General features: G+C 52.7%; 1 protein-coding gene across 2 annotated transcripts in view; it reads right to left on the bottom strand.

Annotated features, from left to right (window-relative positions):
- The window catches only part of Bin3 (bridging integrator 3), a 38611-nt gene continuing 26865 nt past the window's right edge, over positions 1-11746 (bottom strand). The window contains exons 2-7 of one of the 2 annotated variants that reach the window (XM_085828742.1): positions 11471-11686; positions 8985-9121; positions 8428-8468; positions 3456-3597; positions 3175-3309; positions 1-825 (exon numbers count right to left, since the gene is read on the bottom strand). In XM_085828742.1, the coding sequence (XP_085684868.1) occupies positions 679-825; positions 3175-3309; positions 3456-3597; positions 8428-8468; positions 8985-9121; positions 11471-11531 (663 nt within the window). In that variant the 5' untranslated portion in view covers positions 11532-11686 and the 3' untranslated portion in view covers positions 1-678. The remainder of the gene's footprint in view (positions 826-3174; positions 3310-3455; positions 3598-8427; positions 8469-8984; positions 9122-11470; positions 11687-11746) is intronic. The other variant, XM_021181193.3, reaches the window with a different exon arrangement.

Here is an 11746-nt window from a genome sequence, read left to right as displayed (position 1 = left end):
TTGTTTTACTGGAAAACTTTTACTTGAAAATAAAATTCAATAACAAGTGAAAATAAAATTCCAGTAATACAGGTGAGACAGAAGCCTTGTTTTGAGGGTAGCAGTTCAACGTGTAATATTTCCTAGTGGACAGCTAGAGACAAAGCCCCAGTTCAAGGGAAAGCTAAACACCTGGGCTTTGTCCCTATGCTGGACCTGTAGGGGACCGGCTTTGGTTGTGTTGGCATGAAGGGCCCAGAGTTCTGCTACCCAGGGCACTGTGCCTCACCCAGCAGTCTAAAGAGTCCTGAGAGGATGGTGGCTTTCCTAGAGTAGGTCCTCTGGAGGTAGACAGCTAAGGCTTCAAGTTCCACAGGAAGCCCAGGCCCTTCCAAAGGCTCCTGTTGGCCAGACACTATAGCACACTCTGGACGGTTCTGGAAGTAAAAAGGCCCCAGGGTTTTTCTACATTGCTTATCAGCACTGGGCACAGGGAAGCAGCAGCCTGTGTGGCTCCTAGTATCAGGCTTAAGGACATGGAGACATCTAAGTCAGAGAACTGGCAAGGTAGAATAGTGGCCACCTGTCTCCAACTACCTGGCCATTGGGAGGTCCATGAATCCATGCCTGCTAGGAGCAAAGCCTGTAGAGATGTCCCCTGTGTCCCAAAGAGTCTAAGGACTCCTGAGGGGCAGGGGCTCAGTCATCAGCCACGATGGAGAGGGCTCGGAGTTCACTTAGTTTGGTCTCATTTTCCCGCTCTCGCTGCTCATCTGAGTGGCCTGGCTGGTCAAGCTGCTGGGTCAGGTCTCCAAAGATCTTATGCATTTCTGAGTAGTATATAACCTGGGTAGGAGGCAAGAGTTGTTGGCAGGAACCGGACTCCAGTTCTACACAGCACTCAGTCAGCAAAGCAGGTGAGAGGCACAAGCAGGGCCTGGCTCTGGGTCTGTGGGTTGCTCTGGCTGAAGGTGGTGGGGTGTGTCTCTCACTTGTTCCATTACTGCCTCTTAGACCTCACCCTATCTATCTATCTATCTATCTATCTATCTATCTATCTATCTATCTATCTATCTATCTATCTATCCCTTAGCAGTCTAGGGATGGGGAACCAAAGCTGGGGCTTTTGGAAATATATAGCACAGAGAAAGGTTTGTCAAGGCCAAAATAGCTAGATTGGGCAGGGAGACTGCATTTGAGGGTGCCAGAGGGCAGTATGTGAGCAAGGGCAGGCATGGGGCTTACTGCTGTTTCTAAGCAAGGAGAGGAGCCAGGGGCTTTTGGTCATGGAAGAAGAACCCAGCAGACACTGGCTCCCCAAGTCTTGAGAGCTGGCCCTAGAAGTCCAGTTAAGGGAGGTGTCAGCTCCTCAGATTCCACCCCTTCCCAGTTTTGCTAGTTATCACACCCAGGTTAAGTTGCCTGGAAGAAAAGCACACTGATATGGTGAGAGTGACAGGGTGAGAGGCGGGAGGCAGGTCCAAGAGTGGAGGGGTTTCTCTATGTGATAGATGGCGACTTTTCCACAGAGGCTAGAGGCCATTTCTGCCTCAGCTTCCACTTCCTGATGTGACATCACATCCTCATCAATGTGTCCCCATTCTTCAAGCACCTCAACTTTAAGATGTCTCTAGGATTCTCCTTCCATCTAAGAAGCCAGACGATGGGGATTGGGAGGGTGGCTGTGCAGCAAGGGCCAGTGGGACATGGTATCCTAGGAAGTCTTTTTAGAATCCCCAGCTAAGTTGTAGCGGGCCAGGTACTGGCGCACCGCCCCCCCCCCCCCCCCCCATCCCTGCCTGAGACACAGTGCCTGTTGAGTCATCTGGAATGCGCACTTCTCTAGTGACTAATAGCAGCAGCAGCCGGGTGAGAAGGAGGCTGGCACAGGGAGAGGTGGTAAACAACCCTGGCTACCCTGCTGCTTGGTTACGGGGTACCCCATAGCCTGGGCACCCTGAAGCTTCCTCTAAGGATCTGGGGGTGGGGATGGTGTATGCAGCTCACTGGAAGCAGAGGCAGGTGTCAGCAAAAGAGAGCAGGCCAAGATCTTCTCTAAATCCATGCCTCATCCAAACAGAGGGTGCAGCAGCTGGAAGGCAGCCCTCACCTGCAGGGACTACAGGAGAGCATCCTCCCCCTTCTGTTGTCTGTCTCACTCCCTAGAGAGCACCGGACTGGAAACATGTGTCACTAGCAAGTCCAGGCTCCAGTCCAAACCTTGCCTGGGCTTCTTGATGGGCACTCTACGCCATGGCTTTGGGTATCATTCCAAATGAAGGCTGGGAAGTGGGAATCAGGCTTTACCATGGCCCCTGTGGCTAGGAAAGCAACAGGGAATGATGGTGTCCACTGGAGGGCAGCAGAGGTGCAGCTAAGACAAGAAGCAGGGCAGGCAGAACTTGGGGACAAGAAGCCTTAGCTTGGTGGCCAGAGAGTGTTGGAGTCCAGAGATGGAAGCCAGTACCCGTGATCAGTGAGGAGGTCTGTGTGCAGAAGCCCTGCTCCTGGCTCCAGTACCACTGCCTCTCCCACCTTGCCAGTGGTGAGAACAAGCCTGACGATGAACAGCGAGAGGAGGGCAGGAGCCTGCTGCATACCATCCCAATTGGACCCAGCAGCAGGAGACACTGGGCTCGGACTGGGTCTTACCCTCTTTCTGGCTGCCACCCCCATACTGGTCTGCACTCCCATTTGCTCTCCACGAGGGGGCACTTCATATCTAGTGGCCAGCATTTCAGAGCCTATTCAGGACCCCTCCCTAGGAAACTGAAAGTTAAGACTCCTGTGGTCTCTGGCTAATGGAACTCTCCTATTGGGTTCGCAAGCAGTCACCCTACTGGCCTCTCAACTACCTCTGCAAAGGATCTGCTCAGTCAAAGTGGTAGCTAAAGATGCAATCAGGGTTTCTGCTGCTTGCTTAATTAAGCAAGGGAGGAAGAACTCAAGGGGTGAAGGGTTAAACAGAAAGGAACCCTGTCTATCATAGGGTTGGGACTGAGTGGACTGCCAATGGAGGATACCCAACACAAGTTCCAGTACAGTAGCAGTGCCAGGCACCAGGGCTGACTAGGACAACGCATGAACTTTCCTCCTGGGGCAGGGAGGTGTTGCTGTCTGTGCAGAGCATGGCTATGTCTAATGGGAACTGGGTTCCTACAAAGATGATTCCCCAAGGGAAAAGCCTTGTCTCACCTGTGCCCGGATCAGGGACTCAAAGCTGGGTTGGAAATAGTCAAGTCGGCTGCCATAGAACCGCGGCATCTCATCCAGGAGTTGTTTATTCTTGGCCTCAAAGTCTTCCCGCACAGGCCGTAGCTCTTCTCGGGCCTGGGGAAGAAGACCTTGGAGTCAGGGCTGTCACTGAAGCGGGCAGGGTGTAGGTGGAAATAGCTAGTGTCCTGGTTCCGCTGGTCCTGGAAGGAGGACCCCGTGGCAGTGGTTGTTCCGTTTACCCTATTGCGTCTCCCCTGTACCTGGTGGAGCTTGGCCAGCACGGGGCCAGTCTTCTCCTTTTCCTCGTACTTCTCCACCTTGGCCTGCAGCCTCCCGTAGTCCTGCAAGGCCTGCTCCCGCCGCTTCACCGCCATGTTGAGGCTTGGGAATACGCTGCTGAACCTGTTGGGCACAGCCTGGTTGGAAACAGGCTTCTCGTGTGGGGCTGTATCCCAGTCACTACTTACTCAAAAACATGTGCCACACACCTACTATGTGCCACTCTCTTAAGGCTCTGAGGCTTTGGGGCTTGTACAGGTGGGATGGCGTGGGGCACAGACAGTACTGAGGGCTCTCCCCAGACCCAGATGGTAGGCTGTGACTGCCGGTGCTCCCTGTCCTGCTGCGGAGCCTCAGCACGAGGTCAGCAGGGCTGGGATCTGCCTGTATACACTAAAGACCAAACCAAACCAAACCAACAGGGGAAGCCAGGGCCACAGCCAGGGAGTGATGGTCTGGAAAGGGCTATGAGTATCCATGTTTGTCAACACCTTCTCTACTATGTCACAGTGCCACTGACAGGAGACAAAAAAGAAAGATCCTGGCTAAGGGTTCCTTTACACTGCGAGGAAACACAATGGGAATGGTCCTCCCACTAAAAGAACAAATGGGAAAAGCACACTTTAGAAAGATGGTCCCAGCCCCTCCTACCTAACACAGCTGAAAAGGAGTATGGTGTAACTACTCAGACGACTGGCCACGCAGAGCAGGCTGGGTTTGAAATGTTTTGGCATTTGAGTGTAACCATCATCAAGGCTACCTTTCCACCATGAAAGGCCATCCTATCCTGGACAGGCCCAGGGGAGAGCCACTTTTGGGGGGCCCAGGCAAGAGTAAATGTTCTTCTTGACACAGATGAGGGGTGGAGGTGAGGTAGCTCTACAAGCAGGTCTCTTGGGAGTGAGAAAATGGGGCAACTCGACTGCAAAGCCATGAGAACATGTTAGTGGCCTCAGTGTTGGGCAAGACTCTCCTATCATACCGTGCGGTGCCCACTGTGTCAGCCAGGAGTTCTGATAGCCTGCTGTGATACAAACAGCTAAGAGATTCAACGCCTCTGGTCACTTGGGTGGACAGACACAGCTGGTGACCTAGGACCACAAGCGTCACCTTATCTAGGTGAGCCCAGAGAGCGTGACAAAGCAAGCCAATGGAAGTCAGGTACAAGCCAGTCTATGCCCATTGGTGGCTGAGGCCAGCCTTTCCCATGCACCTGAGCTGAGAGAACATCTGAATGCTTAGGCTGTCTTCAGTAGGCTCACATATCACAGGAGGTGCACTTCCCAACCATTGCTTCTCATAGGACATGACCATAAATTTGGTACTGAAAAGCCTCAACAACTCAGGGCTACCCTGATGGGAGTAATGAATACTCCTGCTAGAGAAGAGAGAATATAAACGTGGCCAGGCAGCAGGTGAAATGTGCAAAATAGATGGGGGGACCAGGCACCACCAGGTCACACTGGGAGGAGCCACTCACAATGCCAGTGTGAAGACAGCTGTACCCAGTGATTCAGCTGCTCTGGAGCCCCTCTCCCTTCCTGGGCAGCTGGGCAGTGTGCCTCAAGCCCGAGAACCTACCATCCTGCCCCTCCCTCTATCCCAAGAGGACAAAGGACCCTAGCAGCTTGCCTGCTGTCAGAAGCCGCCTGCTTTTGGGGTGGCCTCAGGGCCAAGGTCAGAGAAAGAATGAGAGGCAGACAGGAGGTAGAGGTGGAGTACATTGGAATTCACCTATGGGGCGTGAGGGTGCATCACCAGGAACAAACCAGTACATGAAGGGTGTCCTGCAGGTGTGAAATGGCACCTTGGTGCAATGTTAGTTGGTCTTACATGCTAGTCTCAGCAAAACTTAGACCTCAGCTCATGGTCCTGGCCCCTTTCTATGGTTGTCATCTTTAAGACCAAGTCACACCGACCAGGAACACTAATACTATTGTGACAGGGACAGTTCATGAAGGGCACAGTGCAAGTGCACATGGAAGGGCAGAGATGGGAGACCAAGGCTGCCACAGACCAGGGGTTACAGCCCTGGGGAGTGTGGTATCTACACAGCACTACTTAATCAAGGTCACTACCCTCTCTCTGCAGGTGCAACGGGCTCCGCTGCCCCTGCTAGTGGCTCCTGACTCGAGTACTCACAGGTCTTCCTTAGATCTTGTCTCCTACAGCAGTACTTTTCAATCAAATTAAGATTTGATCAAGCTATGAGGATTGTCAGTAGCTCAGGCAACTGTAGTTGAATCGCTAACAATGGGAAATCCAGGTAGCTTTGGACCTGGGACCGGGAGCCCCTGAGACAAGGGATAGGTGTCATGTTCTTTTCATCTGAGGGGGCTATTAATGTCACTCACAGGAAGAGTGCCTGTCTGTCCCAAGGTGATGGGGGAAGGAATTCCTGTTCATTTTCTTATTTTCCACTTCTCAGGCGTGGACAGGTCTTGCCAGGTACCTGATAGCAGGATCCCCTCTCCATGGGGTCTAGCTAGGGTTGGGGTGCTGATGCGGAAGGTTAGGACTGGTAGAGGCTGGTCCTCTGTGTCTGGACTTTCCCCAGGTTCCTGCTGCCCTCCCAGACATGGATGACACATGGGCCCAGCTCTCCTTAAAGAGCAAAGCTTGCAGTTTTTAACTGTCTTCTTCTAAGGTGCATGGTGGAAAAGTCTAATCCTCTGCGAGTCTCAGCTCTCCCTTGAGAAGTAGTGGTAAGAGGTGGGCCATCCTCTGCTCCCTGGCCCTGCTCAAATCATACATCCTCATACTCCATGCCCACTTAGTTCACCTAGCTCTGCTCTTAGGTACCAACTCTATCACACCAAGGAATCAGCTTGGCTTGCTTTCTACAGAGGAAATGGATACAGGCCAGCGTGAGTGGCTGGGACACTCCTGCTCAATATGGCAGCACGCACCTGACCCACCTTCCCGAGTTCCAAGTCTCTAAGTGCCTAGATCTGATTTCCACTGATTTCCAGAGATGGGAGGTGGGCCTAGGTCTACATCAGGGTTTTCAGGGCCCCCAACCTAGGAGGTGCCCATTTCTTGACTGGCATAGGATTGAACACGAAGCTCACTCCCCAGGGAGATAAAGCGTGGGGTGAAGAGAGAGTGGGGAGGGAAAGAGGCCGGCTGGGAGGTGGGCTGGGAGCAGCCGGCCTGGTGGGGAATGCCTGCCATTCCTCATCTGTGCCCACACAGCCGGGATCTTCCACCCACCAGGAAAGGGAAATTGAAAGCATCCCCATCCGACATGTGAACAACCAGGGACTGGGGGATTAGAGACCGAGCCCCCTTGGCAGGGGATACTGGGGGCGACAGGGTGGCCATGATCTTCATTAGAGGACAGGAAAGCTGCAGTTTCCTGTTTCCGGTGCTGGGGTCCCTGGGAGCTTCGCTCCTGGCACAAGGAAACAAGTGGGGAGGAGGGAACAGGCAGCAGTGGTTTCTGTGGTCATGGGGGGTTGTATGCTGGCTGTGGGTTGCAGAAGCCAGCCAGGCAGCCAGGCCTGAGGCTCATAGAGAGGTCAGCGGATCCATGGCGGAGATGGTGGCCGCCCCCTCTGCCACGCCCCCACCTTCCTGGCAGGTGGTGGGCCACTAGCATGGAGGGAAGCAGCCGGGGTTTCTCTCCACTTGGCTGAAGAAGCCAGGGATCCGATTTCAATGCCGCCTCGTTGGTTGTGAAATCGAGAAGGTAGTCAACCCCCTAGTTCTCTGAGCTGGCAGTCCTGCCATATTCTGCCAGCTCTGGGTGCCTGAGGCTGCCTCTGGGCCCCTGCATCTCAGGCACAGCAGAGTTTTGTGTACAGAGAGAGGTACTTCCCTCTGAGACCCCTCCATCCAGCTCTGAGACCAGGGCCAATGAACAGCTCCTCTGCACTACGGGACCCATGGAGGGTCCCCTGGTTTGGAGATGAACTCTGACCAAGAGGCAGGGTTGGGAAACCCCAGGCTGCTGAGGCTGGGGTGGTGGGCATGGGTCAGGCCTGGCCTTATGGCAGTCGCAGGTGGCTCTGAGTGTCCAGTGTTGGGGAGGAGCACTAAGAAAACTAGGAGGGCTTTTCCTAATCCCACCCCTGGACCTGAACAGGGAAAGGAATAACTCAGCACTCCCCAACATCCAAAGACTGTAGGATCAAAAACTGCTTTCTTCATCTCCCTCCAGCTTGATCTGGCCTAATGATAATGAAGCAGAGGCTCACTGCCCAGGCCTGGCAAAGCAGCTGCCAGGGACCACCACGGCCGAGGTAATAAAGTGCAGCTGCTGGCGCAGAGCGGGAGCCTTTCTAGGTCAGAGCAGGCTGGGAGAGGCCAGGAGAGAGGAAGCACTCAAGAGCTTCAAGGCCAGGCTTGGGCCAGCCTCCTCCCCTGGGGACCCACAGGACAAACCTGTCTGATCCTTGACCAGGGCCTGCAGGACCAAAAAAAAAAAAAAAAAAAGAGTCTCCCAGAATTCCTTGCTCTCACAGGTCATGAGTGAGGGGACCTTCGCAAGCAGGATGTGGTGGTGGTGGTGGTGGTGCTGCTGCTGCTCGCCCTTCCCCATGTGCGGCCACCCCCATGTTTCCAACACAAAGTGCTGCAGGCAGCTGCATCCCAGGCCGGCTGGGAGATGAAAGGCCTTGCTCATGTCTGTTGAGTGCTGTCCAGAATCTCTACAAGTTGAAATCAGCCAGCACTGGGCCTCCCGGGGGCCCAATGACCAGCAGGGCAGTGCCTGGCAACATAGAAATTAGCAGTTCCCTGTTCCTAGACTGTGCCTGGGCAGTGCTGGAGTCCTGGAACAACCAGGAGCCTCAGCCACGGGACAGGCTGTATGGCTGGTGTCCCTGTTGTTCCTTGTCATGGGAAGCTGTGGCCACACTGCTAGACATGGTCTTTGGCTTCCGTATGGCTAGCTGACCTGCTATCCCCACAAGTACTGTGAGGACCACTGCCTTGGATGGTTTTACTCACTTTTTCAGAGGTTCAATCACTGTCTTTTGGATCTGGTTCACCTGTCAAAGGAAAGATACAGATTCAGACTCTTCCTAGAAGAGGAGGTCCCAGGTTCCTCACAGGCCACACTGCTAGACATGCTCCTTGACTTCCAAGTGGCTAGCTGATCTGCTGTCTCCTGAGAGGGGATGGGGCGGGATAGGCGGTATAGTATCCATATTCTGTTGCCAGAGGAGGCGGAGAGGCCAACCAGGAATCCCGAGGGCCACACCTAGGGCTGGGTCTAGTTTCAGGTTAACGTATTTCCTGTCAGTGCTACTGGCAAAGATTTGTGATAGCCTTGCTCAGTGTGAAAGGATGGATGGGTGGGCAGAGCTGCCCTGCAGAGCACAGCTGCTGTAAGCGCAGAGACAGGGGCATCTGAGCAGGCTGGTTTGGGAAGAGATGGGCTTGAGGCTATCAGGCTTTAGAAGGTTGAAGCCCAGTACCACTTTCGACCTATGGTCACTGCATCTAGCTAGGTCCAAGGGGAAAGAGGTGAGGAGCATAGGCCACTGGCAGCAAGACCTGGTCACCTTCTCCTGGTTGAAGGCATCCATCCGTTTCATGGCTGTGTCTAGGGCTGTCACCATGTGCAGAAAGTCCTGGTCCTGCTCACACAGTGGGTTGGACAGTAGGTCCTGGGATATCTTCACAGCAGATTTGGACATGGCTGTAAGAAGTTAAAGGCTCTGTGAGCTCCCAGAGGGACAGGGTTGAAGGTCTCCTTAATGTTCCTGACCTCAGCACCTCTGCCTATGCTATAGCTACCAGAACAGCGCAAATGGCCATATGACATGGCCCTGTGTTTTCCACAACTCCTACGAGTGCAGTGCTGAATCATTGGATAGCAAAACTCTTAGGTTGATCTAGGACCAGGAAGATGGAAAGCTGCATGACATACTTCTGTTCCAGAGATGCTAACTCCATCATTCCAGAACACAAGAACTGTGTTGTAGGTGGGCTGTCTGCCCACTTGGGGCTTCCTCTAGTCTACTGCATACTAGGGCTGGCCCACTTATCACACCTGGATGAAAGGTGAATACTTGAGGTGCTGTGGGCTGTCTGGAAGTCACAGACAGCACCAAGGAGGATGGAGGCCCAGTGGGAGCCTTTAGGTTCTTGATCTGGGGCTTATTTTTAGCATTCGATATTTGCTCACAGAAGAGAGCCTGGACAAGGACCTGGCTCAATATGGCACACACCAGTTTCTGAACACATCTGGCCGAGTATCAGAGCAGAAGCCCAGTTATGCACATGATCTTAGCCAAAAAGGCTGAGAAGCAGTACAAGACAGATGTTTTTTGTTCTTGTTGTTCTGGTTGTTTTAAACGCCACTGGGCACTGTAGTCTAGGCTGGCCTTGCTATGTGGCCCAGATGGGCCTCCAGTCTGCAGTGATCTTCTGTCCCAGCCTCCTCAGTGGTGGCATTACAGCATGCACTGCCACACTTGGCTAGGATTTATTTTGTTTGTTATTACTTGAGTGTCACAGCATTTAAGGTGCTATTGATTTTAAGGCACATTGTTACTGTATAAACCACTGAGGAAGAAAAAAAAATGCTGACCATCAAACCATCTCATTAGCCAGTGTGACAGAGCTGTGGTTGCAAGGACACTAACTTGAAAGTGTGTCTTAGAATGGATGCAGGGAGACACCTCCAGCTGATTACAGCGGGGCCTTCCTTGCCAGCCCAGGAGCGGAACAGACAGCTTCAGAGAAGGGCCTTGTGGGAGAGGGGAAGCCCAGGCCCCACTAGACATCCCCACCATGGTAGGGGATTACAGTTAGCAAGCAACGAAAGCCTACTGTGTGAGAGGACCACAAAGGTAAAAGGGTCATAAATGTTGTAAGAAACAGTTCTGAGATGATTACAAACAACCTAAGTCAAAAGAATATAAAAGTCTACACAGAACTGCAAACATATCTGAAGAATGCCTTCTATTATTATTCTTTCCCCAGTATTTAAGGAGAAACAAAACAACAAAACAAAACAGCCAAAAAAAAAAAAAAAAAAAAACCAAAAAACAAAACAAAACAAAAAAACCAAAACCTTACCTAAGTCACTGACTTGTGGAAGGCTTTCTTCCCACCTATCCTAACACCCTCACATTCTTGGGCCTCTTCCTGCTGGAAGCACACAAGGTCAAGGTGCTGCACTTCCTTGGGCAAGGTCAAGGTGCTGCACTTCCTTGGGCCACTTCCCTGGGCACAGCCAGGTCTGAAGTACAATGCAGCGCACCACCCTGGGTCCTAGCCCCAGGCCACCGCCTTTCTGCCCTGCAGGGACTGTGTGGTGAGCTCATGGCCCACATGGCCTACCTCCCAGAACTGGCAGTCTTTAAACTTGGGAAACTAAGGATCTTGGGCCTCCCCTTGGGTTTCTGAGGTTCTCAATACAGTTTCCAGACGAAACCCCAAAGCCTTCAGAGACTGCACTCTGAAAACTCCCGGAGTCTAATCATTTCACTGAATAGAAGACCTCTTTTCAGAACATCAGGGAGGATTTTAGGGAGGTTCCTGTCCTGGAAACCTGGGACAAACTGAGATCAGAAAAGGCATAGTTCACTTTCCTCCACTGATGGGTCAGTGGCTCTCAGCATGTTCCTAGTCCCACTGTTCCAGTGTCACAATGTGTCACAGACATTCCAGGCCTTGTTCTGGACCTCAGAGTACTACAGTCAGGCTTGGTATCACTAGTCCTCTAGCGACCCTGCTGTCACCCACGAGCCAGACCCTGAGTGCACACAGTGTGTGCATTGCTAGAGGAGCTGCCCTTCAGACGCATGCTCTGTTCCTTGCTCTGGACCCAGTGGTCCTAGGCTTCAATAGGACCAGACTTTACTGCTGGACAACAGACTTCTCATTATGAGACAAAATCCTGCACTCCACTCCCATTGATATCACAGCTGTCGGGAGAGCAGGTCCCAGTGACTCCCTGGATGAAAGACAGTGGGGAGCGATGCAAAGGCCTTCCATGAAAGTCAGACCTGAAAGTCATTTAACAGATCAGTTCTCAAACCTGACCCCTGGCTCAGGACTACTCTGCAGACAGGAGGGGCCAGAAGTGAGGTGGAAGTCATGTTCAGACTCTCCCATATCCTTGGGGTTGGCAGGGAAGCTCAGTGGTTCAGGATGGCTTTCTGAATACTGGACGGTGGGTCCACCAGGCCTTTGGCAGCAGCTGCTTCCTGGGAATGCATTTCTCTTTCTGATCAGAAGCTGTTCAAAGTGTCCACTGAGTGGAAAAAGGTATAATTAACCAGCCAAGTACGAGTACCTGGCAAACTATGGGGCA

This window comes from Mus caroli, unplaced genomic scaffold (assembly GCF_978045245.1).
Source record: "Mus caroli unplaced genomic scaffold, Mus_caroli_1 scaffold_12, whole genome shotgun sequence".
NCBI lineage: Eukaryota > Metazoa > Chordata > Mammalia > Rodentia > Muridae > Mus > Mus caroli.
The sequence above is the reverse complement of the archived record's forward strand: the minus strand, read 5'-3'. Positions and strand labels throughout refer to the sequence as shown.